The sequence below is a fragment of the Patagioenas fasciata genome, chromosome 2 (genome assembly GCF_037038585.1).
Source record: "Patagioenas fasciata isolate bPatFas1 chromosome 2, bPatFas1.hap1, whole genome shotgun sequence".
NCBI lineage: Eukaryota > Metazoa > Chordata > Aves > Columbiformes > Columbidae > Patagioenas > Patagioenas fasciata.
The window spans coordinates 462,347-488,784 of record NC_092521.1 but is presented as its reverse complement, the minus strand read 5'-3'; the positions used below and the strand labels follow the sequence as shown (position 1 = coordinate 488,784).

The window sequence follows — 26,438 nt, the reverse complement described above, 5'->3', positions numbered from 1 at the left end:
AGCGGGCGCTGCCCCGTGCTCCTGGGCAGGGGCACAGGGGTCTGTGTCCCCTATCGAGCGGGCGCTGCCCCGTGCTCCTGGGCAGGGGCACAGGGGTCTGTGTCCCCTATCGAGTGGGCGCTGCCCCGCGCTCCTGGGCAGGGGCACAGGGGTCTGTGTCCCCTATCGAGCGGGCGCTGCCCCGCGCTCCTGGGCAGGGGCACAGGGGTCTGTGTCCCCTATCGAGCGGGTGCTGCCCCGCGCTCCTGGGCAGGGGCACAGGGGTCTGTGTCCCCTATCGAGTGGGCGCTGTCCCACGCTCCTGGGCAGGGGCACAGGGGTCTGTGTCCCCTATCGAGCGGGCGCTGCCCCGTGCTCCTGGGCAGGGGCACAGGGGTCTGTGTCCCCTATCGAGCGGGCGCTGCCCCGTGCTCCTGGGCAGGGGCACAGGGGTCTGTGTCCCCTATCGAGCGGGTGCTGCCCCGCGCTCCTGGGCAGGGGCACAGGGGTCTGTGTCCCCTATCGAGCGGGCGCTGCCACGCGTTCCTGGGCAGGGGCACAGGGGTCTGTGTCCCCTACCGAGCGGGTGCTGCCCCGCGCTCCTGGGCAGGGGCACAGGGGTCTGTGTCCCCTATCGAGCGGGCGCTGCCCCGCGCTCCTGGGCAGGGGCACAGGGGTCTGTGTCCCCTATCGAGCGGGTGCTGCCCCGCACTCCTGGGCAGGGGCACAGGGGTCTGAGTCCCCTACTGAGCGGGCGCTGCCCCGCACTCCTGGGCAGGGGCACAGGGGTCTGTGTCCCCTACCGAGCAGGCACTGCCCCGCGCTCCTGGGCAGGGGCACAGGGGTCTGTGTCCCCTATCGAGCGGGCGCTGCCCCGCGCTCCTGGGCAGGGGCACAGGGGTCTGTGTCCCCTATCGAGCGGGCGCTGCCCCGTGCTCCTGGGCAGGGGCACAGGGGTCTGTGTCCCCTATAAAGCGGGTGCTGGCTGTGTCCCCTATCAAGTGCTCCTGGCCTGACGTGTCCGGGTGGTTTTGCAGAGAAGGCCGACGGGACGGCTGTGGACATCTTCTCCTTCGGGATGTGTGCGCTGGAGGTACGGAGCAGGGGCCGGGGAGCTTCCCGAGGCAGCTCCTTGCGCTTTTCCAGACCTGCATTGTCCCCGCTCTGTGTTGTCCCCGCTCTGTGTTGTCCCCGCTCTGTATTGTCCCCGCTCTGTGTTGTCCCCGCTCTGTGTTGTCCCTGCTCTGTGCTGTCCCTGCTCTGTGTTGTCCCCTGCTCTGTGTTGTCCCTGCTCTGTGTTGTCCCCTGCTCTGTGCTGTCCCTGCTCTGTGCTGTCCCTGCTCTGTGCTGTCCCTGCTCTGTGCTATCCTGCTCTGTGCTGTCCCTGGTGTGTGCTGTCCTGCTCTGTGCTGTCCCTGCTCTGTGCTGTCCCTGCTCTGTGCTGTCCTGCTCTGTGCTGTCCCTGCTCTGTGCTGTCCCTGCTCTGTGCTGTCCCCGCTCTGTGTTGTCCCCTGCTCTGTGTTGTCCCCTGCTCTGTGCTGTCCCTGCTCTGTGCTGTCCCTGCTCTGTGTTGTCCCTGCTCTGTGCTATCCTGCTCTGTGCTGTCCCTGGTGTGTGCTGTCCTGCTCTGTGCTGTCCCCGCTCTGTGCTGTCCCTGCTCTGTGTTGTCCCCGCTCTGTGCTGTCCCTGCTCTGTGCTGTCCCTGCTCTGTGCTGTCCCTGCTCTGTGCTGTCCTGCTCTGTGCTGTCCCTGCTCTGTGCTGTCCCTGCTCTGTGCTGTCCCCTGCTCTGTGCTGTCCCTGCTCTGTGTTGTCCCCTGCTCTGTGTTGTCCCTGCTCTGTGCTGTCCTGCTCTGTGCTGTCCCCTGCTCTGTGCTGTCCCTGCTCTGTGCTGTCCTGCTCTGTGCTGTCCCTGCTCTGTGCTGTCCTGCTCTGTGCTGTCCCTGCTCTGTGCTGTCCCCTGGTCTGTGCTGTCCCTGCTCTGTGCTGTCCCTGCTCTGTGCTGTCCCCTGCTCTGTGCTGTCCCTGCTCTGTGCTGTCCCCTGCTCTGTGCTGTCCTGCTCTGTGCTGTCCCTGCTCTGTGCTGTCCCCTGCTCTGTGCTGTCCCTGCTCTGTGCTGTCCCCTGGTCTGTGTTGTCCCCTGCTCTGTGCTGTCCCTGCTCTGTGCTGTCCCCTGGTCTGTGTTGTCCCTGCTCTGTGCTGTCCCTGCTCTGTGCTGTCCCTGCTCTGTGCTGTCCCCTGGTCTGTGTTGTCCCCTGCTCTGTGCTGTCCCTGGTGTGTGTGGTGCCCAGGGAGCAGCTCCCGTGTCTGCAGGGCTGTGAGCAGCCGGGAGCACCGGGAGGGCAAGAAACGGGCCCTGAGGGCAGGGACACAGGGGACACAAGCCCTGGGGAGCCCAGCGGACGTGGAGCCTGGCTGGGCCATGTGTCCCATGAGGAGCAACTCGGCCAGGGATGTCCCTCTGGGAGCCCTCCAGGACCGTCCAGGCCCTGGACACGGGCTGACATGTCCCTGGCCCTGGACACGGGCTGACATGTCCCTGGCCCTGGACACAGACATACACATCCCTGGCCCTGGACACGGGCTGACACGCCCTGGGCCTTGGCCACGGGCTGACACGGCCACACTCCTTCCTCCCCAGATGGCAGTGCTGGAGATCCAGAGCAACGGGGACACGCGGGTGTCGGAGGAGGCGATCGCGCGGGCACGGCACTCTGTGGACGACCCCAACATGCGGGTGAGCGCAGCCGCCGAGCGCTGGGGACAGGGAGGCTCAGCCGTCCCTCCTGGGCGTGAACGTGCCCACGAGCACGTTCTGCTCGCCGGTGCCTGGAACGGCAGCGCCAGCCTGGCATCCTGCCTGCTCCGGGCCACACTGCGGCTGGGACGGGCGAGCAGAGACAACGACCCCCTGGGAACACAAGGACAGCCGGAGCTGGAGGGCTGAAGGACGTGGGGATTCCCCCACCCCTGGGCTGGTCCCCAGCCCTGCGTGCCAGTCCTACCAGTGCTAAAGCAGAATCCCCAGCAGGTGCGTGTGTGGACACGTGCACACTCGTGTGCTGCGCACACACGTGGCCACCGCAGATGGTTCGGCACAGAGCAGGCAGCACCGAGTCCACGGGCACAGGCAGCACAAGCAGCCGGATCCTGTGCTGGGCTCGGTGCTCAGGGCAGTCCCGTTCACAGGTCACCGTGGGGTCTGTCCCCGTCCCACAGGTCCCCCCGTGCCGCTCAGACCGTGCTGTGTTCCACACCTGCTCCCTCGCTCTCCTCTCTGCAGCCAGCCCAGCTCACATCTGCTGGGGGCCACAGGCACTCACAGGGAATAGGGAGAGAACTTACACTGCACACAGAGCAAACTTACACTGCAGATACTTGGGAATTGAACTAATAAGTGATGACAGACTGAGGTGAGGAGGCGCAGGGCTCAGCCTGACACGTGCACTGACCAGGAAGGCACTTACGGGCAGCTGGTCCCCTTCATCCCCCTCCGCTTTCCTTCTGACCCACCTCAGCCCTTCCCTTGCTGTTCTTTTAGCCAGTCTCCAAGACATCCCATAATAAGCTTGTGCGTTCTGCAGATTCTCCTGTTTGATCTCAGAGTTCCCCCGGGCATCCCATGGTGAATCCTCCCCTCTCTGATGCAATCGCCCCCTGTTTGCGTGGTGTCCCCAGGGTCTCCTCGTGGAGCAGCAGGAGCGAAGGTGTCGCTGGTCCCCTCTGGCGGCCTCAGGGGCAGCGGATCAGGGGTTGGGGTGTGTGGGTGCCCCCCCGCCATCTCCTGCTCATCTCTTGGTCTCTGCACCTATTCCAAACGGCCCCAGCCCCAGTTCAGAAGCTGCCCCGAGCAGCTGCGGGGGACGGGCCCCGGGCTGGAGCACACAGACGAGGCAGGGCTCTGGTTTCTGCCGTCAGCCAGCAGGAACAGGCGGATGCCGCGGTCAGGAGTCCCTCCCGCTGGGCCCACCTGCCCTTTCTCGGGTGCTACCACCACCCTTCCTGGTGGGCTGCTCCCAGCGCCCACGCTGGCTGGCTGCGGGTCACCCCCGCCTGCTCCTGCTGCCCTTTGCTGGGCTTGTGTTGCACCCCTCGCTGGCCGGAGGGAGCAGAGGTCCCGCGGGTCCCGGCAGCCCCTCTCGGCCCCGAGCACGATGCCTCCCTCGTTTCGGGTGCTCCGTGCCCTCCCAGGGCTGCCCGGGCAGAAACAGTCGCTGGGATCTGTGTCCCGCGAGCGTGATGGAGCCGGGGCTGGCAGCGCTGGGGACGGAGCTGGGGAATGAATGTCCTGCTGTGCCTCCAGCTTACGCCTGGTCTTGCACCCTCAGGAGTTCATTCTGTCGTGCTTGACGCTCAACCCCGACAAGCGGCCGACAGCCAACAACCTGCTCTTCCACCGCGTGCTCTTCGAGGTCCATTCCCTGAAGCTGCTGGCGGCACACTGCTTCATCAACAACCAGTGTGAGTGAGCGCCGGGCCACCGGCCCCAGCCGAGCTCTGGGGCTGCCCCGCCGCGCTGGCAGGTGGAAGAGCCTGGGGAGGAAGGTTCACAGCCCGGCCCTGGGGCAGGTGCTGCAGAGCCCGTGTCCCAGAGCCTCCCTGCTCACAGCCCCTTCTGCCTTTGCCCTAGATCTGATGCCAGAGAATGTGGTGGAGGAGAAGATAAAGGAGCTGGACCTGAACATGGTGATGGCAGAGATACGGCGAGAGGGTCGGCCCGGAGCCCAGTGGAGGTGAGCGTTAGTGGGGGACATTTCGTGGCTGTGAGTCCAGGACGCGCGTCCAGCCTGGGGCTCCTGGAGCCCTTGGCACGGCTCTGCCGCCCCCTCACCGGCCCCCGTCTCTCCCCAGGTACTCAGAGGTCTCCTTCCTTGAACTCGACAAGTTCTTAGAAGACGTCAGGTGGGTTGAAGGTGCTGCTGGCTGACCCTGCGCCGGGCCCCGGCGTTTCTGTGCCCGCAGCTCCGCGGGCAGCGCAGAGGCGGGTGCTGCAGTGTGGAGCCGGGTGCTGCAGCGGGGACCCAGGCACTGTGGCACAGAGCTGGGTGCTGCAGCGTGTGGCGTGTCCCGGTCACACAGCAGCGCTGGCCCTGCGGTCCCTCTGCGGTGTCCCCAGGGCCGGGGCAGCTCCACCGCCGCCCCCTCACCGCGCTGCCAGCCCAGCTCTGACCGCGGCCTCAGCTCTTCCTGCTCCCCCTGTGTCTGTACCAGGAACGGGATTTATCCCCTGATGAACTTCGCCGTTTCCAGACCCCACGCCCTCCCGCGCGTGCTCTCCCAGCCCCAGGAGGACCCCCAGAAAGCCAAGACGCCCACCCCAGAGCCCTTTGATGTGGAGACCAGGAAGGTAAGGCCAGGGCCAGGCGGGGACGGACGCTCCCTGGCAGCAGCTGGAGGGTCGCCCTTCCCCTGCTCTGCCGGGCACTGCACGCCCCAGCGCTGGAGCCGCGGGCAGGAGCGTCACTGCAAGGGGTTTATGGACCCGGGGAGGGGAGGGTGCCAGGCGGGCAGGGAAGGACGAGGCAACACGAGGGGGTTGAGCAGAAGTGAAGCCTTTCGACCCCATGGTGTGACCCCTCGCCGCAGCGCGGCCTCTCAGGGGTGCGGGAGCTGCCATCGCACCCCAGAGCCCTCCGTGTTCACAGAACCAGAGTGTCCTGAATGGGAAGGGACCCACAGGACCATGGGTTCCAGCTCCTGTCACCCCGTGTGTCTGAGGACGCTGTCCAGTCTCTTCTTGAACACTGTCAGGTTGGGCCGTGACCCCTCCCTGGGAGCCTGGTCAGTGTCCAGCACCTCTGGGGAAGAACCTTTGCCTCATGTCCCACTGCCCCCGGCACATCTGCTGCCTTCCCTGGGCTCTGTCACTGTCACAGAGCAGAGCTCACCCTGCCCCTCCTGCTCCTGCTGAGGAACCTGCAGCCCATGGGCTCTGCCCTCAGTCTGCTCTGCTCCAGCTGAGCAAACCGAGGGACCTCAGCCGCTGCTCACACGGCTTCATCTGCAGACCCTGCCCCAGCTCCGTGTCCCTCCTCCGGACACTCTCCAGCAGCTTCATCTCCTTTATCCCGTGTCCCCAGCCCTGCACACAGTGAATGCTGCAGGTGAGGCCGCCCCAGCACAGAGCGCGGTGCCCCCGGGCTCTTCCCAGCGCACAGGCGCTCCAGCCCAGGACCATCCTGACACCGCTGCTCCAGTTTGTCAATGTCCATCTTGTGTGGGGGCCCAAAATTAGATGCAGTACCCGGATGTAGTTTGACAAGCGCTGAACAGAGCGCAGTGCTGATCTCCCTGGACGCCCTGGCCATGCCCCGGGACACTGTTGGTATCCGAGTCCTGCTCGTGTCCCGCTGTCCCCATCGCCCCCGAGCCCCCAGCAGAGCCAGCACAGCGCTCCCGCCAGCCAGGCCCACCCGGGTCCCCCCAGGGCAGGAGCTGCCATTTGTCCTTTGCTGGCACGCGTATGGGGACAAGGCCACCCGGGCATCGCGCCGCACGGCTCGTCTCACCACGGCCCCTGTCCCGAGCTGCTGTGGGAGCAGAGGAGCTCGCGCTGCGTGCACCTCCCTTTCCAAAAACCCCTTTTGTACCCCTGGGCGGGCATTTCCCTGTAACCACCCTTCTGGTCCTTACCACTGATCACCTGTGGCACTGTCTGGGTGGTACCGGGGGCGGCGGGAATGCAGTTTCACACCTGCATGGAACTGGTGTCAGAAATGGTGTGAATGCAGTTTCACACCTGCATGGAACTGGTGTCAGAAATGGCGTGAATGCAGTTTCACACCTGCATGAACTGATGTCAGAAATGGCGTGAATGCAGTTTCACACTTGCATGGAACTGATGTCAGAAATGGCGTGAATGCAGTTTCACACCTGCATGAACTGATGTCAGAAATGGCGTGAATGCAGTTTCACACTTGCGTTGAACTGATGTCAGAAATGGTGTGAATGCAGTTTCACACCTGCATGGAACTGGTGTCAGAAATGGTGTGAATGCAGTTTCACACCTGCATGAACTGATGTCAGAAATGGCGTGAATGCAGTTTCACCCTTGCATGGAACTGGTGTCAGAAATGGTGTGAATGCAGTTTCACACCTGCATGAACTGATGTCAGAAATGGTGTGAATGCAGTTTCACACCTGCATGGAACTGATGTCAGAAATGGTGTGAATGCAGTTTCACACCTGCATGAACTGATGTCAGAAATGGCGTGAATGCAGTTTCACACCTGCATGAACTGGTGTCAGAAATGGCGTGAATGCAGTTTCACACTTGCGTTGAACTGATGTCAGAAATGGTGTGAATGCAGTTTCACACTTGCATGGAACTGGTGTCAGAAATGGTGTGAATGCAGTTTCACACCTGCATGAACTGATGTCAGAAATGGCGTGAATGCAGTTTCACACTTGCATGGAACTGGTGTCAGAAATGGTGTGAATGCAGTTTCACACCTGCATGAACTGATGTCAGAAATGGTGTGAATGCAGTTTCCCACTTGCGTTGAACTGATGTCAGAAATGGTGTGAATGCAGTTTCACACCTGCATGAACTGATGTCAGAAATGGCGTGAATGCAGTTTCACACTTGCATGGAACTGGTGTCAGAAATGGTGTGAATGCAGTTTCACACCTGCATGAACTGATGTCAGAAATGGTGTGAATGCAGTTTCACACCTGCATGAACTGGTGTCAGAAATGACGTGAATGCAGTTTCACACTTGCATGGAACTGATGTCAGAAATGGCGTGAATGCAGTTTCACACCTGCATGAACTGGTGTCAGAAATGACGTGAATGCAGTTTCACACCTGCATGAACTGATGTCAGAAATGGCGTGAATGCAGTTTCACACCTGCATGGAACTGATGTCAGAAATGGCGTGAATGCAGTTTCACACTTGCGTTGAACTGATGTCAGAAATGGCGTGAATGCAGTTTCACACCTGCATGAACTGATGTCAGAAATGGTGTGAATGCAGTTTCCCACTTGCGTTGAACTGATGTCAGAAATGGTGTGAATGCAGTTTCACACCTGCATGAACTGATGTCAGAAATGGTGTGAATGCAGTTTCACACCTGCATGAACTGGTGTCAGAAATGACGTGAATGCAGTTTCACACTTGCATGGAACTGATGTCAGAAATGGCGTGAATGCAGTTTCACACCTGCATGAACTGGTGTCAGAAATGACGTGAATGCAGTTTCACACCTGCATGAACTGATGTCAGAAATGGCGTGAATGCAGTTTCACACCTGCATGGAACTGATGTCAGAAATGGCGTGAATGCAGTTTCACACCTGCATGAACTGATGTCAGAAATGGCGTGAATGCAGTTTCACACTTGCGTTGAACTGATGTCAGAAATGACGTGAATGCAGTTTCACACTTGCATGGAACTGATGTCAGAAATGGCGTGAATGCAGTTTCACACTTGCGTTGAACTGATGTCAGAAATGGCGTGAATGCAGTTTCACACCTGCATGAACTGGTGTCAGAAATGGCGTGAATGCAGTTTCACACTTGTGTTGAACTGATGTCAGAAATGGTGTGAATGCAGTTTCCCACTTGCGTTGAACTGATGTCAGAAATGGCGTGAATGCAGTTTCACACTTGCGTTGAACTGATGTCAGAAATGGTGTGAATGCAGTTTCACACCTGCATGAACTGATGTCAGAAATGGCGTGAATGCAGTTTCACACTTGCGTTGAACTGATGTCAGAAATGGTGTGAATGCAGTTTCACACCTGCATGGAACTGGTGTCAGAAATGGTGTGAATGCAGTTTCACACCTGCATGAACTGATGTCAGAAATGGCGTGAATGCAGTTTCACCCTTGCATGGAACTGGTGTCAGAAATGGTGTGAATGCAGTTTCACACCTGCATGAACTGATGTCAGAAATGGTGTGAATGCAGTTTCACACCTGCATGGAACTGATGTCAGAAATGGTGTGAATGCAGTTTCACACCTGCATGAACTGATGTCAGAAATGGCGTGAATGCAGTTTCACACCTGCATGAACTGGTGTCAGAAATGGCGTGAATGCAGTTTCACACTTGCGTTGAACTGATGTCAGAAATGGTGTGAATGCAGTTTCACACCTGCATGGAACTGGTGTCAGAAATGGTGTGAATGCAGTTTCACACCTGCATGAACTGATGTCAGAAATGGCGTGAATGCAGTTTCACACTTGCATGGAACTGGTGTCAGAAATGGTGTGAATGCAGTTTCACACCTGCATGAACTGATGTCAGAAATGGTGTGAATGCAGTTTCCCACTTGCGTTGAACTGATGTCAGAAATGGTGTGAATGCAGTTTCACACCTGCATGAACTGATGTCAGAAATGGCGTGAATGCAGTTTCACACTTGCATGGAACTGGTGTCAGAAATGGTGTGAATGCAGTTTCACACCTGCATGAACTGATGTCAGAAATGGTGTGAATGCAGTTTCACACCTGCATGAACTGGTGTCAGAAATGACGTGAATGCAGTTTCACACTTGCATGGAACTGATGTCAGAAATGGCGTGAATGCAGTTTCACACCTGCATGAACTGGTGTCAGAAATGACGTGAATGCAGTTTCACACCTGCATGAACTGATGTCAGAAATGGCGTGAATGCAGTTTCACACCTGCATGGAACTGATGTCAGAAATGGCGTGAATGCAGTTTCACACTTGCGTTGAACTGATGTCAGAAATGGCGTGAATGCAGTTTCACACCTGCATGAACTGATGTCAGAAATGGTGTGAATGCAGTTTCCCACTTGCGTTGAACTGATGTCAGAAATGGTGTGAATGCAGTTTCACACCTGCATGAACTGATGTCAGAAATGGTGTGAATGCAGTTTCACACCTGCATGAACTGGTGTCAGAAATGACGTGAATGCAGTTTCACACTTGCATGGAACTGATGTCAGAAATGGCGTGAATGCAGTTTCACACCTGCATGAACTGGTGTCAGAAATGACGTGAATGCAGTTTCACACCTGCATGAACTGATGTCAGAAATGGCGTGAATGCAGTTTCACACCTGCATGGAACTGATGTCAGAAATGGCGTGAATGCAGTTTCACACTTGCGTTGAACTGATGTCAGAAATGGCGTGAATGCAGTTTCACACCTGCATGAACTGATGTCAGAAATGGCGTGAATGCAGTTTCACACTTGCGTTGAACTGATGTCAGAAATGACGTGAATGCAGTTTCACACTTGCATGGAACTGATGTCAGAAATGGCGTGAATGCAGTTTCACACTTGCGTTGAACTGATGTCAGAAATGGCGTGAATGCAGTTTCACACCTGCATGGAACTGATGTCAGAAATGGTGTGAATGCAGTTTCCCACTTGCGTTGAACTGATGTCAGAAATGGCGTGAATGCAGTTTCACACTTGCGTTGAACTGATGTCAGAAATGGTGTGAATGCAGTTTCACACCTGCATGGAACTGGTGTCAGAAATGGTGTGAATGCAGTTTCACACCTGCATGAACTGATGTCAGAAATGGTGTGAATGCAGTTTCCCACTTGCGTTGAACTGATGTCAGAAATGGTGTGAATGCAGTTTCCCACTTGCGTTGAACTGATGTCAGAAATGGTGTGAATGCAGTTTCCCACTTGCGTTGAACTGGTGTCAGAAATGGTGTGAATGCAGTTTCCCACTTGCGTTGAACTGATGTCAGAAATGGCACGTAGGGCTAAGCCTCACCCTTAGTCCTGCAGCTCCTGTGAAACGCCTCCCCTCCCTTCAGAAGCACATCCGCAGCGGTTAATTCGTATTTCCGAGTCAGCTTTCAGTGCCTCAACTCATGCTTTATTCATACTGCTCAGTGCTTATTTTTAGCGAGAGGGCTGTGCTGATCAATCGGATACGTTAGAGAAATGCAAATGTTACGTCTTTTCCCCTCTGCGTTTGCTATCTCCTGCTTTTTCACCCAGTGCCCGAGGACAGCTCTGCCAGTCTGTCTGTCTGAAAACGCGCTCAACAACGGGTTTTTTACCCAATTTGACAGAGGACTCGTAATCTGGGGACACTGAGTTTCTGCAGATCTCTTGAAGCTGGCAGCCGGCCAGGCCGGCGGGGCGTGCAGCTGCGGTGCGCTCTGCGCTGGGAGGCACCGGCACACGGACCCCAGCACATTTATTTCGTGGTGAGGGTGGTTAAAGCGTGGAGCAGGGGCCAGGAGAGCTGAGGGGATCTCCTTGGAGGTTTCAAAGCCGGCTCTAAACAACCTGGTCTGAATCCACTGCCTGCCTGGGCGTTGGCAGCGGCTGCACTGGAGGCTCCTCGTGTCCCTTCCCACCCGGGTGATTCTGATCATGGGCACATGCTCACCTCTGAGCATCAGCTGGAGATGGAGGAATATAAATGAGACCCCTCAAGCTCTGCGTGGAACAGGGGGTTGACCCCTCACTGGGTTTCCTGTGTTTTGGGCCGACCGGTTCTATGTTCTCCCTGGATGTCTGGATCTTTGGATCTCTGGATCTCCCTCACCCAGACACCACAGCTTCTGGTGGGAACCGCTTTCACGGGAACCTGAAGCTGACCCATTAATAACATAACACATTCCTCTCACACATTGGAATGCTCCACAGTGCAGTGCAGGGCTTCCAAAAGAACATCCATGTGTCACTTCAATCATACTCAGGATTCCAGTTTTGCTCTTTTGTCCGATTCAAGGGTTGGTCATCCATGAGCAAGGACAATATTAAAACAGAGCCTGGAGTTTGGGCAGAGCTTTGGGGCACAGCCTGGCCCTGGCAAACGGAGCAGGGGAATCCACGCTGGCTGCAGAGCTTCCCCAGCACCTTGCGCGGGGCTCCCTGCCCGGCGCTCCGTCCGCTGGCAATGGCTGCAGCTGGGGACGGGACTGAACTCACCAGCTGACCCCGGCTGCTCCGCCGAACGGCTCCCAGGAACGTGGGCCCGGCCGGGCTGGCGGGGGAATTCAGGGCTGAAGCGGGAGCTTGGGTCACGCGTGGAGAGCAGCAGTGGCGCAGGAGCCGGAGGGACGGTGTCCGGGCTGATGCTGGTTTTGGCCTCTTGTAGGTGGTGCAAATGCAATGTAACATGGAGCTGAACGAAGACAAGACCCAGTGGCACGTGAGTATCAGCTCTGCTCGGCTCGAGGCACCGGGGCAGACCTGCTCTCTGTTCCCGTCTCTGGCGTCTGGCAGGGAAATGGTTTGGTCTCAGCTAGTTTGCTGCAGTACCCAGAGCTCACTTGTCCCTTGACAATAAAAGAAGCCCAGAGAGCAAAGCCACCATCCCCTATGGCTGAAGGGCAGGAAGATCTTGATGTCTTTGTCTGGACATCCTTTAACTCTGCTTCTTTCTAGTCCAGCAGTCACAGGCTGGCTGTAGCTGCTGAGACACGTTCCTCTCAGACACTCAGACACCGCAGACGCGGCATCTCGGCAGTCACCAGCGTCCCCTGCTCACCGCGCCAGCGGTTCTGGCGCTGATGGAGGAGCCAGCGCCTTTCTCTCTTACGGAGAAACCGCTGTCTGCAAAGCGCTCTCTTCTTTCTGCAGCTCACTCTCCTGCTCATCCTGGAGGACAAACTGCATCGACAGCTGAGCTACGACTTGCTGCCCAGTAGGTTCCCTCGCCAGTCAACGTGTGTGTGAACGCTGGAGTGTCGCGTGGCGGCCTGGTCAGGGTTAGGCTCAGGCTGTGTTAGGCGCAGATCGCGTACAGCCAGCTTTCCTTTCCTCCTGGTCCTGGAGAGCAGACCGAGCCCTGAGATCCGTGTGGTGCCAGCTGTGTCCGCTCAGGCCCTGCGCTTACAGCGTGTGGCAGTGACCGGCACCAAAGTGCGCACGGGAGCCCAGTGAGTGCCACCGGGGATGCAGGTCACCTGGGACCCGTGCGGTGCCGTTCTGGGTGACACCAGCCAACCATTTGGCCTTGGCAGGTCACCTGGGACCTGTGTGGTGCCGTTCTGGGTGACACCAGCGGACTGTTCGGCCTTGGTGGTTCACCTGGGACCCGTGCGGTGCCGTTCTGGGTGACACCAGCCGACCGTTCGGCCTTGGTGGTTCACCTGGGACCCGTGCGGTGCCGTTCTGGGTGACACCAGCGGACCGTTCCCTTGTTGCCAGCAGCGGTGCAGCCTTGGCAGGTCACCTGGGACCCGTGCGGTGCCGTTCTGGGTGACACCAGCGGACCGTTCGGCCTTGGTGGTTCACCTGGGACCCGTGCGGTGCCGTTCTGGGTGACACCAGGCGACCGCTCCCTCGTTGCCAGCAGCGGTGCAGCCTTGGCCATTCCGTTCAGAGCAGGCTCTCTCTGGGGAGCCCCGTGGTGCTGGGGAAGGTGCTGCTCTGCTAATAACATCCAGCAGCACACGCTCCTGCCTAAAACACGCAGGAGCCCCCTGGCCCCATGCAGCTGGAGTCCCCTGAGTGCCCGACACCCAAAACTAAAACATAGAGCCTGGAAGTTAACGCTGAGGAGTTGTTGCTCCACTGGCTCCTGTGTTTCCACACCTACAGGCAGTGCCCGCTGAGCCAGACACGAGAAACATCTCCAGGCTGCCCAGACTGTTGCGCTTTGTGCGGCTGGGACAGGCGCTCATTGTGGCCCCGTTCAGCTCCCGTCCTGCCCCTCTCTGCTGTTTGCCCCAGGATGCCGTAGCAATCAGCCACCCCAAAGCAGGCAGCGTGTCCCCAAAGCCGGGTGACACACAGCGCGGTGTGCTGCGCGTTGGGCCGGGACGCTGGCGGGCAGGAACCAAGGGACGGACGGACGTCCGTGTTCTCACCATTCCTTGTCTCTGCAGCTGACAACTCCAAGGACTTGGCCACGGAGCTGGTGCACTATGGATTCATCCACGAGGTGAGCGGAGCCTCCTGCCCCTCCCGGCTGCGTGTGCATCGCGCTGCCAGGTGCTGGCCCCAGACAGCAAATTTTGTCCCCAAACAAACAAATTTGTACGAGATAGGCGTTTTGGGGCTGTAGGCAGAGTTTTGGAGAATTCCTCGTTCTGGATGCTGACGTTAGACAAGGAGGGGTCAGCTTGGCTGAGTGAGAAATTCTTGTGAGGGACCTGGAAGAATGTACCTGCAGACCCTGCTTCCTCCTCCTCGGGAGCGTGGTGAGCACTGTGAGCGTGGGAGCACTGTGAGCGTGGGAGCGTGTGAGCACTGTGAGCGTGTGAGCACTGTGAGCGTGGTGAGCACTGTGAGCGTGGGAGCACTGTGAGCGTGGGAGCGTGTGAGCACTGTGAGCGTGTGAGCCTGTGAGCGTGGTGAGCACTGTGAGCGTGGGAGCGTGTGAGCGTGGGAGCGTGTGAGCACTGTGAGCGTGGGAGCGTGTGAGCACTGTGAGCGTGTGAGCACTGTGAGCGTGTGAGCCTGTGAGCGTGGTGAGCACTGTGAGCGTGGGAGCGTGTGAGCGTGTGAGCGTGGTGAGCACTGTGAGCGTGGGAGCGTGTGAGCACTGTGAGCATGTGAGCACTGTGAGCGTGGTGAGCACTGTGAGCGTGGGAGCGTGTGAGCACTGTGAGCGTGTGAGCGTGTGAGCGTGGGAGCGTGTGAGCACTGTGAGCGTGTGAGCCTGTGAGCGTGTGAGCACTGTGAGCGTGGTGAGCACTGTGAGCGTGGGAGCGTGTGAGCACTGTGAGCGTGTGAGCACTGTGAGCGTGGTGAGCACTGTGAGCGTGGGAGCGTGTGAGCACTGTGAGCGTGTGAGCACTGTGAGCGTGGTGAGCACTGTGAGCGTGGGAGCGTGTGAGCACTGTGAGCGTGTGAGCACTGTGAGCGTGGTGAGCACTGTGAGCGTGGGAGCGTGTGAGCACTGTGAGCATGTGAGCACTGTGAGCGTGTGAGCACTGTGAGCGTGGTGAGCACTCTGAGCGTGGGAGCGTGTGAGCACTGTGAGCGTGGGAGCACTGTGAGCGTGGTGAGCACTGTGAGCGTGGGAGCGTGTGAGCACTGTGAGCATGTGAGCACTGTGAGCGTGTGAGCCTGTGAGCGTGGTGAGCACTGTGAGCGTGGGAGCGTGTGAGCACTGTGAGCGTGTGAGCACTGTGAGCGTGTGAGCCTGTGAGCGTGGTGAGCACTGTGAGCGTGGGAGCGTGTGAGCACGGTGAGCATGTGAGCATGGTGAGCACTGTGAGCGTGGGAGCGTGTGAGCGTGGTGAGCACTGTGAGCATTGGAGCGTATGAGCACGGTGAGTGTGTGAGCATGTGAGCATGGTGAGCACTGTGAGCGTGGGAGCGTGCTGAGCACTGGGAGTGTGGGAGTGTGGTGAGCGTGTGAGCCTGTGAGCGTGTGAGCATGGTGAGCATGTGAGCGTGGTGAGCACTGGGAGCGTGGTGAGCATGTAAGCGTGGTGAGCGTGTGAGCCTGTGAGTGTGGGAGTGTGTGAGCGTGGTGAGCATGGTGAGCGTGTGAGCACGGTGAGCGTGTGAGTGTGGTGAGTGTGTGAGCATGGTGAGTGTGTGAGCATGTGAGTGAGTGTGTGAGTGAGCGTGTGAGCGTGTGAGCATGGTGAGCGTGTGAGTGAGTGTGTGAGCATGTGAGCATGGTGAGCACGGTGAGTGTGTGAGCGCGGTGAGCGTGTGAGCGTGTGAGCATGGTGAGAGCATGAGTGAGTGTGTGAGTGAGCGTGTGATCGTGGCGAGCACGGTGAGCGTGTGAGCATGGTGAGCGTGTGAGTGAGTGTGTGAACGTGGTGAGCGTGTGAGCGTGGTGAGCGTGTGAGCATGTGAGCCTGTGAGCGTGGTGAGCACTGTGAGTGCGGTGAGTGCGGTGAGCGTGGTGAGCATGTGAGCGTGTGAGCGTGGTGAGCGTGGTGAGCGTGTGAGTGTGGTGAGCACGGTGAGCGTGTGAGCGTGGTGAGCGTGGTGAGCGTGTGAGTGTGGTGAGCACGGTGAGCATGTGAGCGTGGTGAGCGTGTGAGTGTGTGTGCGTGGTGAGTGTGTGAGCGTGGTGAGCGCGGTAAGCGTGTGAGCATGTGAGTGTGTGCGCGTGGTGAGCGCGGTAAGCGTGTGAGCATGCGAGTGTGTGCGCGTGGTGAGCACGGTGAGTGTGTGAGCGTGGGAGTGTGGGCGCGTGGTGAGCGTGGTCGGCCTGTGAGTGTGTGAGCGTGGGAGCATGGTGAGCGCGGTGAGCATGGCGAGCACAGTGAGCGTGCATCTCGCACGGACACACGGGCGCTTTATCCTGGGAAACGAGCAGCACTGGGAACGTGGTGCTGCGGAGCACCCCCGGTCTGTGTTCCGCAGCCTGCACGTCCTCTCTCCCAGGGGACAACCTTCTCCTAGCACCTCCAGCTTCTTCTCTACTGCACCACCAACTACTTTCCTCTCAGGTGCTATAACCCATCCAGACCCCCTCCATCTCCGAGCACTGTCCTCAGCCTGTGTTTAGCTGAGAGGATGCTGCTCCTTTGTGACCCGAAGGACCTCTGCCCCACTCCAGCGGTCGCTCTAACAAGGGCACCACCTGTGCCTTTCAAACCTGCGCCTTTCAAACCTGCGCCTTTCAAACCTGCGCCTTTCAAACCTGGGCCTTTCACACCTGTGCCTTTCAAACCTGCGCCTTTCAAACCTGGGCCTTTCACACCTGTGCCTTTCACACCTGTGCCTTTCAAACCTGGGCCTTTCACACCTGTGCCTTTCAAACCTGCGCCTTTCAAACCTGGGCCTTTCACACCTGTGCCTTTCACACCTGTGCCTTTCAAACCTGGGCCTTTCACACCTGTGCCTTTCAAACCTGCGCCTTTCAAACCTGCGCCTTTCACACCTGTGCCTTTCAAACCTGCGCCTTTCACACCTGCGCCTTTCACACCTGTGCCTTTCAAACCTGTGCCTTTCAAACCTGTGCCTTTCAAACCTGCCTCCCGGGGCTTTTCTCCCCAAGGAGGCCGTAATTCAGCAGCAGCCACAAACAGCAGGAAAACAACTCATTCTGCATCTTTAATTGGAGTCAGAGTTCTGAGTTTGTTTCTGGCAGTTCCAAAAGCCGTGCGTGATACAAGGCGGGGGTGTTTTACATCCCGTACACATCATCGCGTTATTTCAGTCATTTCTTTCTTAAGGAATAAACATTCTAGTTATGTTAGAAACCACCTACTCCTGAACGTGTCAGAAAAGAGATTTCTGTACAAAACAGCTGCCAGACCAACAGAAAATGACATTCATCTTCATTTTTCTTAGCAGCGAGGATATTATAAAACAGATGGCCACAGAAAATAACTTTAGATTCAGTGGTCAGATAATTAAGTTGAAATTAAACTAAACAAAAGAATCTGGGCCTGTTATATTCCTTCAGACTGGAAGCTCCACAGAACTGCCTGCTCTTTGGCCTTTATCTTGCTCCTGACACAAAGAGGCTCCATTGTTGCTTGGTCCCTTGGCGTTACTCAGTAAATGTGGTGATTATCAGCAGTGTGTTCCAGATGTGCTTGCGAGTTGTTCTCTTCCCGTATCAGAACTCAGCTGTGAGCTCGGTGGCTCGGGACAGGGTCACGGAAGGAGGGAGATGGGCACGGTGGCCAAGCCAGACTGACCTGTGGGCGTTTCTGCTCTTGCAGGACGACTGTGAGAAGCTGGCGAACTTCCTGGAGAGCGCCTTCCACAAGCACCGGTCTCCTCCCTTGTGAGCGCCCTCGCCGCGGGCTGGGACGCGCGGGACCCGCGGGCTCCCGGCCCAGCCTTCGCAGGCCCCGCGCGGCGCACGCCGGCTGCGGCGTCCACGGGCGCCGCCGGGAGGAGCGAGGAGCACACACCGAAATTACACGAGCATCACGGGCAGCCGCGCCGGGCAGGAGCCCGTGCTGGTCCCCAGGGAGCTGGGAAGCGGGGCTGGGGTTCACCCCCTGCGGCCCCTCCTGATGGTGTTTGTGAAGGTGCAAAGCAGCTGCAAGAAGCCCCAAAGTGCTAAATTTCCGGGAGTGATCAGCTTTTCTCAGTGCAGGTCCCAAAGCTGGTTTTCCCTCTCCCACCCGCAGGAGGGAGAGGAGCAGGCCTGGAAAGCTCTGGCGGAGTTTCCGATCCACCACGTTCCATTCTTCTGCCCAGTTTCTCCTGTTCTGTTAAGGTTTCCCCAGCACAGATGAACCACTGTGATGCCTTGTAATTAGAACTGCTCATCTTGGTGTAAGCTGACGAGAGGACTGGGTGAGCTGGACTTGACGCGGCATGAGAAGAAATTCCAGGAACCCAAACCCACCAGCTGGATCCAAACGTGGGTCAGCAGAAACCCCACTGGTGCTGAACAGACCCCTCGTCATGCCCCAGTCTGACTTACAGCCTTCCAAAATCTCGTGGCATCTTAAGGGGAAAACCCCTGATGTCTCTTCCTTCCCTCTTCCTCCTGTGCTGTTTGGAACTTCAGCCATCGGCCTGGAGAAGGGGGCAATCATCTGTGCTGCTGCGCACATCGGCTTCAGCTGCTGGAAAGTGCGAATAGGAATTACTTGTGTTGCAAAAGCCATGTGGTGCTTCTCGAGGCTGCTGGCGCCACGCGGAGCCGGCTGCCTCGTGCTGCGCTGCGCTGCTGCTGTGCGCTCTGGTGCTCTGCGCCACGCTGCCTGCGTTACGCTGCCTGCATTTGCTGCCTGCATTGCGCTGCCTCTGTTTCGCTGCCTGCAATGGCTGCCTGCATTCGCTGCGCTGCCTGCGCTCGCTGCCTGCACTCGCTGCCTGCACTCGCTGCCTGTCGCGCAGCACGGGGCCGGGTTCGCCGCGCGGGACGCTGTGCGGAGCTGCCGGCCGCGCTGTGTTCCCGCTGTGCTGTGCCAACATCACAGACTGACAAATCAATAAAGCCGCCGAAAGCAGCTTTTCTCATCAGAGCACTGCGCTCAGCAAAGCGCTTGGTAATTTCTTAGCCACCCTTAGGGTTAAACTGATGTGAAGTAGCTTCCCCGAGCTCAGCGGGGTTATCCACCGAGTCAGGCATTTGGGTGGAGAAGGAATTCAGTGCCGAAAGATCATGCGGCTGCTTGATGCAGAAACTGCTCTTCCTCCAGAACAAGTTTGCACTTGCCTCTGCACACTGAGACGTTCCTTCATACACCAGCTGCTTCATTTCCCGATGAGCTCGTTCTCTCTTTAACCGAATCCTGCGTTTGGTTTAACATGGCACAGCTGGGTTTGTGCTGCTGGCGGTGCCGCGTTGGGCGCTGATGAGTTCGTTACACGCTGTGCAGCGTGGTCCCCGCAGAACCACAGACCAGCCGGGACCTCAGAGGTCCCTTCTGTCCCCTGTGGTCACCCAGTCCGTCCCTGCTTGGGAGGGCCAGGTTGCCCAGGACCACGTCCACTCAGGTGTGAGCGTCTCCACCGCTGAGTCCCTCCGGGCACAACCTTTTCCCATGTTCAGCCACTCACAGAAAACAAAAAAGTGCTTTCCTCCGTTCAAATGGAGTTTCTCATTTTTCACTTTGTGCCCATGGCCTCTTGTCACCGGGCAGCACTGTGGGGAGCCCGGCTTCCCCTCCTCTGCCCTCCCATAGCTCGTCAGACCGCTCGCCAGGCTGCCCAGGGCTGTGCTGGAGTCACCAGCCCTGGAGGTTGGACAGACAGACATGAGGTTCTCAGGACATGGGGCAGTGCCGGGGGTGGGGAACAGCTGGACTCGATGATCTTGAGGGTCTTTTCCAACCAAAATGATTCTGTGATTCTGTAATTCTATGATTTGTACACATTGATGAGATGCCCTGAGCCTTCCCTTCTCCAGGCAGCTCCCGCAGCCCCCCCAGCATGCTGGTGGCCCTTCCCTGGAGTCGCTCCCGCCAGCCCGCGTCTCTCGCGTCCTGGGGGGCGCAGCGCTGGATCCAGCGCTCCCGACGTGGGCTCCGCAGCACTGAGCGGAGGAAGGACCCGTCCCCACAGCCCAGGACGCCGCTGAGGTTCTGTCCACGTCGCTGTCTCACAGCGCGCTGGCGTCTGCCAGGACACTTCTCCTCGCAAAGCTGGCGCAGGAATGGAGATCCTGCCCTCGCGCTTGCTTTGGCGTCCTGCCCCACGGGGGACAAGGGCAGTCGAGTCCCATCAGCTAATTAGGACTGTAATTCCTGCCGTGTATTACAGTTGTGGTATTCACATCTTTTAGTAGCGTATCTAGTCTTAAAGATCGCATCATGTAGGAATCCACTATATCTCACTACTGGTGTTTTCCGGTGGTTAACTGTTGTCACTTTCATTTAGGCTAGAAATAAGGCCCATAACTTTGTTTTCCAGTTCAGATATTGTACCTTTATCTACTAGATTAAAAGAACTTTTGCAAGGCAAGACTTTCTCATCATAATGGTAATTAGATGGTGTGTTTTAACTGCTTTTGATAAGCTTTATTGGCTTGAACTTTCTAAATCTTTTATCAGATAGGGTTTCAGCCTCTGTAAACTTCTCATAGATTGTCCTTAGTCTTGCTTTTCTTCTGTAGTGTGGCCAAGAGGCCACAACATTCCCATGCCCGTTTAACTAATTGAGAACCAGGTGAACAGCGCTCATCTCTGTGCCTTCCTGATGGCGTTTTCTCTGTAAAGCCGAACTGCTGCCTCGGGAAGGGAGGTCTTGTCTTTTGGGGTCCTTCCTGTTCCAGAGAAGCACTTCGCTCATCTTGCCATAAGTTTGGATGCCAGCGATTGGACCCACCTGGAAAGAATAACGATAAAAAAGGCCAGGCTGGGGCAAATTCAGAGGGCAGGGACGCGTTTCACCGCAGCAGCTCTCAGCAGATGGGCCCTGCTCTCAAATTGTGTCCAGCAGCTACCGATCTGCACCAGGTAACGGGGCCCTTGTCTTGGGTGCCCGGGAGAGGAGCGGGGACTGTGCTGTGCCAGCCGGGGCCCCGTCCCAGCGCCACGGCACAGCTCGTCCCCAGGGCCCCGGCTCACACCGAGCCCAGCGCCAGCCAGGCCAGCCCGGGGGAGCTGGAGTCACAGCCGGAGAGACGAGAACAGGGCAGCGATGGTCCCTGTGCTGGGCCTGGGGAGGACAAACCGAGCACTGGGGGCAGCTCTGGGCCCCTCACGCCAAGAAACGCTTGAGGTGCTGGAGCGAGTGGAGAGAAGGGAGCGGAGCTGGTGAGGGGCTGGAGCACAAGTGTGATGGGAGCGGCTGAGGGACCTGGGGGTTCAGCTGGAGAACAGGAGCTGAGGGGAGACACAAAGATGATGGAGGGAGTGGAGCATCTCCCGTGTGAGGAAAGGCTGAGGGAGCTGGGGCTCTGGAGCTGGAGAAGAGGACACTGAGGGGGGACTCATTCCTGGGGATCAATATGGAAAGGGGCAGTGTCAGGAGGATGGAGCCAGGCTCTTCTGGGTGACACCCAGTGACAGGACAAGGGGCAATGGGTGCAAACTGGAACACAGGAGGTTCCACTGCAAGAGGAGAAGCAACTTGTTGGGGGTGAGGGTGTCAGAGCCTGGCCCAGGCTGCCCAGGGAGGCTGTGGAGTCTCCTTCTCTGCAGACATTCAAACCCGCCTGGACCCCTTCCTGTGGAACCTCAGCTGGGTGTTCCTGCTCCGGGGGGGTTGCACTGGCTGGGATTTGAGGGCCCTTCCAACCCCGGACATTCTGGGATTCTTTCTTGCTCTCTGAACTGCCTGGAAGGAGCTTGGAGCCAGGGGGGTCGGGCTCTGCTCCCCAGGAACAAGCGCCAGGAGCAGAGGAAACGGCCTCAAGTTGCCCAGGGGAGGTTGAGGTTGGATCTGGGAACAATTTCTTCTCCAAAGGGCTGTGGGGCATTGGAACAGGCTGCCCAGGGCAGTGCTGGAGTCACCGTCCCTGGAGGGCTGGACAGACGGACAGGAGGCTCTGCGGCCCCGGGTGGTGCCGGCTCGGGCCGTGGCCGCAATGCCCGACCCGCAGGTCCCGCGGCCCCCGTCACTCTGATCCCCCCCGACCTCCTCATGGGCCCGGAGAGGCGGGATGGCCCCGCCCCCAGCCCGCCGAGTCACGTGATCATCGAGTTCTCGCGAGATCTCTCCCCCGCCTCCACGGCAGCGCCCGCGAGAGTTTACTGTTTCGCGCGCGCCGGCAGAGCTCTCGCGAGAGCCGCGCGCCGACTGCCGACGGGGTGGACAAGATGGCGGCGACAACCACCATGTCCCTGGTGAGCGGCGGGATCGGGCCCACACACCGCGCGGCGCCGCCCGGGCCGGGGGCGGGGGGCGGCTCCCCTGGGCTGCGGCAGGTCCGGGGCCGGCCGCCGGCCGCGGGCAACGGGCTGCGGCGGCTCCCGCAGGGCCTCCCTGCCGCTGCGGCCCGTTCCCGGTGCGGGTGGCGGCTCCTCGTCCCGCGGCCGGGCCGCTGCAAACCCGCCGTGCGGCGGCTGCTCCCTCAGCGGCGGCCGCGCCCCGGGCCCTTCCCGGGCCTTTCCCCTCCCTGGTCCGTTCCCACCGGAGCCAGCCGGGATGTCGGGCCAGAGCGGCGGCCGCTCGGGGCGCTCCCGGTGCCCGGCGGGTCCCTTACCCGGCCGCGGGGCTCGGGAGGCGGGTGTGACCGCGCTGCGGTGTCCGCGCGTTCTGCTCGCTGGTGTCAGGCATTAACGTGTGTGAGAACGGCTGCGGAGCCCCCGGCGCTGCTCTGATCACGTCTGCAGCAGAGGCCCCGCAGCCGCGCTGAGCCGGCTGCTGTCACCTTCCTGACCACACGGGTCCGGTACCCGGCGGTTATTTTGAAGCTTTTGTTGCTTCTTCTATGCGTTCGCTAGAGGATCCCAGCAGTATTGATTTTTATACGAGTTCTTTGTGTTTTCGGGAACGTTCTTTAGCGCTTTCCCGACTGCACAGCTGGTGTGAGGAAGCGGAACGCCGTGGGGTTCCGGAGGCTCGTGGGTGTGTTGTGAGTTCGCCTGAACCCGCAGGGAGCCGCGTCCTTCCCGGGGGCGCCGTTCGGCTTTCCCGGAGCCGTCCTTGTTTCTTTGTTCGCTGGGGAATCGTGAGAAATGGCGATACGAACCTCGCAGGTGTCCTGTCTCCGGGGGACGCAGCCTGCGGCGCGGCCGTGGGTGCGGGTGGTCGCTCGTGGGTGCGGGTGCTCGGCCGTGGTGCCGGTGGTCGGGCTCAGGAGCAGCTGCTGATGTCTGGAGGGAGCACATGGAGTGCGGGGTTGGACAGACAATTGCTGCGACACAGCAGGATATTTCTTCGTGTTTTATTTGTGTTTTCTGCCTTCTCCCCCCCGCCCTCCAAGCCATGAAGGAGCTGTTTTTCACAATATTCCTTTCTTTTTGGGATTCGGAGATATTGGTGCTCATAATTGGGAGCAAATACAAACAGTTCTTTGTTTCCCATCCCATCTTTGCTTATTTAAGATTTCATTAGGTTAGGAAGTTTGCCAGGTTAACACAGGGGATGAGCATTGAGCGTGTGAGGTTAAATATAATTCCGAAGGTGATCGAAACCAAAGGAAGGTTGTATTGCTTGGGATGTGTGATTCTGTGATACGGCAGGGCACCGGGTTTTGTGTTTTCTCAAAGCTGAGGTGGTGCCTGTCCTGCGTTTCACCGCACGCCGCTCCAGCCGGTGGGTTCGCTGGCGCTGTGTGGTTCGGTGTGTGCGCGTTTCAGAACGGCAGTGCGCATGTTTGAGAACCAAAATAACTGGTGAACACTATAACAACCAGGCACTGCATGGTTTTGCTGCATCCAGGTGAAGTGACACGGTGGGCAGGTGGACAGGCTTCAGAGCTGCAAGTCTGCTCATCCCAAATTACCAGGACTTTAGAATATAAACAGAAAAACACAGCCCTTCAGAGTGTCTGCTTATATATGTATGCTAGCTGTTACAAATTTAATCAACACTAAAAGAAGCTATTTAATTACTTTTCTACAAATTTGGTGTTGATATTGAGTATTAAGAGCAGAGCTGAGCATGGTAAGTGTACAAAGGTGGTTTATATTAGTTTGACTGGGTTCAGACATCAGGGATTTGAGCTTAAAGCTGTTGGCTAAAGCAGACGTTCCTGTTCCCATTTACAGTCCTGTTATGGGTGGAGCATTGCACCGAGTCCCTGTAAGTTTGATGGACCTGTGGTTGTTCTTGGAGCGAGGAGCAGGAGTCCTGTGGGCCCCAGGAGCTGCAAACTGGGTTCCAGAGCTTGTGGCTGTGCCGGCAGGAGCAGTGACAGCCATTGGGGGGGCACAGGGGGCTGTGAGGGGACATGGGGAGCACAGGGAGCAGCAGGAGCAGCGATGGCTGTGGGGGGCACAGGGAGCTGCAGGAGCAGTGGTGGCTGGGGGGGCACAGGGAGCTGCAGGAGCAGCGGTGGCTGTGGGGGGCACAGGGAGCTGCAGGAGCAGGGATGGCTGTGGGGGGCACAGGGAGCTGCAGGAGCAGTGATGGCTGTGGGGGGCACAGGGAGCTGCAGGAGCAGCGGTGGCTGTGGGGGGCACAGGGAGCTGCAGGAGCAGCGGTGGCTGTGGGGGGCACAGGGAGCTGCAGGAGCAGCGGTGGCTGTGGGGGGCACAGGGAGCTGCAGGAGCAGCGGTGGCTGTGGGGGGCACAGGGAGCTGCAGGAGCAGCGGTGGCTGTGGGGGGCACAGGGAGCTGCAGGAGCAGCGGTGGCTGTGGGGGGCACAGGGAGCTGCAGGAGCAGCGGTGGCTGTGGGGGGCACAGGGAGCTGCAGGAGCAGCGGTGGCTGTGGGGGGCACAGGGAGCTGCAGGAGCAGCGGTGGCTGTGGGGGGCACAGGGAGCTGCAGGAGCAGCGGTGGCTGTGGGGGGCACAGGGAGCTGCAGGAGCAGCGGTGGCTGTGGGGGGCACAGGGAGCTGCAGGAGCAGCGGTGGCTGTGGGGGGCACAGGGAGCTGCAGGAGCAGTGATGGCTGTGGGGGGCACAGGGGGCGGCAGGAGCAGCGATGGCTGTGGGGGGCACAGGGAGCTGCAGGAGCAGCGGTGGCTGTGGGGGCACAGGGAGCTGCAGGAGCAGTGATGGCTGTGGGGGGCACAGGGGGCTGCAGGAGCAGTGGTGGCTGTGGGGGCACAGGGGGCTGCAGGAACAGTGGTGGCTGTGGGGGCAGAGGGGGCGGCAGGAGCAGCGATGGCTGTGGGGGGACAGGGAGCTGCAGGAGCAGCGATGGCTGTGGGGGGACAGGGAGCTGCAGGAGCAGTGATGGCTATGGGGGCACAGGGAGCTGCAGGAGCAGTGATGGCTATGGGGGCACAGGGAGCTGCAGGAGCAGTGATGGCTGTGGGGGCACAGGATGCTGCTGAGCTGCCGTGGGGGCAGGAGCAGTGATGGCTGGCGGGGACACAGGATGCTGCTGAGCAGCGATGGCCGTGGGGGCAGGAGCGGTGATGGCTGTGGGGACACAGGATGCTGCTGAGCAGCGATGGGTCAAGATGCACGTTTGGCATGTGCTGGTTTTGGCTATGGAAGAATTTGGAGTAGCTGATGTAAACTGCGTCTCTGTGGGTACATCTGCCACTTCCAGCATGTTTGACAAGAGGCGGTAGATAACGGGAGTGAAGAAGGTTAGAAGGATTAGTTAGATAAAAGATGGTGTTGGAATACAGGCCTCGAGATGGAAGGAAGTGGCTTTTTGAGATTTCTCTTGCTCCCAGAGCAGGTGGCGCCTTGGCATGAGTAACAAATGACGGTGTGAGACGGCCTTCCGGGAGCAGCAGTTCAGCCTGACTGAGCGGTCCACGCTTTGCTCCGTATGGGCCTCTGTACTGCAACTGGAGGAGATGTATTTTAAACCTCAGCACTGTTACACATCTTAAGTAGGGCATTAGTTCTTGCCAGCTTCACTCAATGAGCTAAACCACTCTTTTAAAGTAGAATCTCTCCTAAACTGTGTGTTCTCTACGTGAGTTCTCATCTTGCTGGAAATAAGGTGAATCTGACCATTCACCATCGTGTGTTAATTCATCAACATCTTTGTTTCTGTGTGTTTTACCTTGCTATGCTTGAAAACCGGACACATGTTCTTGGTGTTGACAGTCCTTAAAATGAAGACCTGATTCAGATGTCCCCACAGCACCTTTTGCGTGATCCCTGCCTTCTTTCCTTTCCAGTCCAGCACAGGCGCCTCTGTTTTGAATCTCCTTTCTGTGCTGGGAGGAAATTGGCTGCTCTGTGATGTGACCAGGAAATTGGCCTAAATAAAGCCCAGCACTTCTGCTGTCTTGTGAGAACAGCTGCGAGATTGACTTTGTTCTGGGACAATTCAAATCATGAAGGCTGGCCGGGAAAGCTTGAGAATGAAGGACAGAGTAACCTCAGTTAAGAGCAGCTCAGTTCTGGAGTCTGATAGACTCAGATTTTGCTTTCAGCAGACTTTCTGAAAGCAGGTTTGCGATACAGGCTCTGCTGTTCTGGTGGAAACAGTTAAATGGGAAAAATAATTAAAATAGAGAGCAGAGGGCTTTTGTTTCTCCAGAGGAGTGCACTTTGTAAGGAGGCCAAGTTTGATTAGTGTACAATTGGAATGATTGCTTCTTTACCTAGCTGGTCCTTCTTCTAGCCCTCCTGCTACTGAGAATACGCATTCCCATT

General features: G+C 58.4%; 2 protein-coding genes across 4 annotated transcripts in view; both read left to right on the top strand.

The window, feature by feature from the left end:
* Positions 1–20,222, top strand: part of NRBP2 (nuclear receptor binding protein 2) — a 48,761-nt gene extending 28,539 nt beyond the window's left edge. For 2 of the 3 annotated variants that reach the window (XM_071803706.1, XM_065832809.2), the window contains exons 9-18: positions 1,017–1,072; positions 2,619–2,714; positions 4,306–4,438; positions 4,608–4,710; positions 4,829–4,879; positions 5,189–5,324; positions 12,025–12,078; positions 12,510–12,573; positions 13,760–13,815; positions 17,519–20,222. In XM_071803706.1, coding sequence (XP_071659807.1) covers positions 1,017–1,072; positions 2,619–2,714; positions 4,306–4,438; positions 4,608–4,710; positions 4,829–4,879; positions 5,189–5,324; positions 12,025–12,078; positions 12,510–12,573; positions 13,760–13,815; positions 17,519–17,587 — 818 coding nt within the window. In that variant the 3' untranslated portion in view covers positions 17,588–20,222. Of the gene's footprint in view, positions 1–1,016; positions 1,073–2,618; positions 2,715–4,305; positions 4,439–4,607; positions 4,711–4,828; positions 4,880–5,188; positions 5,325–12,024; positions 12,079–12,509; positions 12,574–13,759; positions 13,816–13,921; positions 14,073–17,518 lie in introns of those variants that run through there. The other variant, XM_071803707.1, reaches the window with a different exon arrangement.
* Positions 20,223–21,934: 1,712 nt separating this feature from the next.
* The window catches only part of PUF60 (poly(U) binding splicing factor 60), a 28,277-nt gene continuing 23,773 nt past the window's right edge, over positions 21,935–26,438 (top strand). Inside the window, exon 1 of the mRNA XM_065832810.2 lies at positions 21,935–22,048. Coding sequence (XP_065688882.1) covers positions 22,022–22,048 — 27 coding nt within the window. The 5' untranslated portion in view covers positions 21,935–22,021. The remainder of the gene's footprint in view (positions 22,049–26,438) is intronic.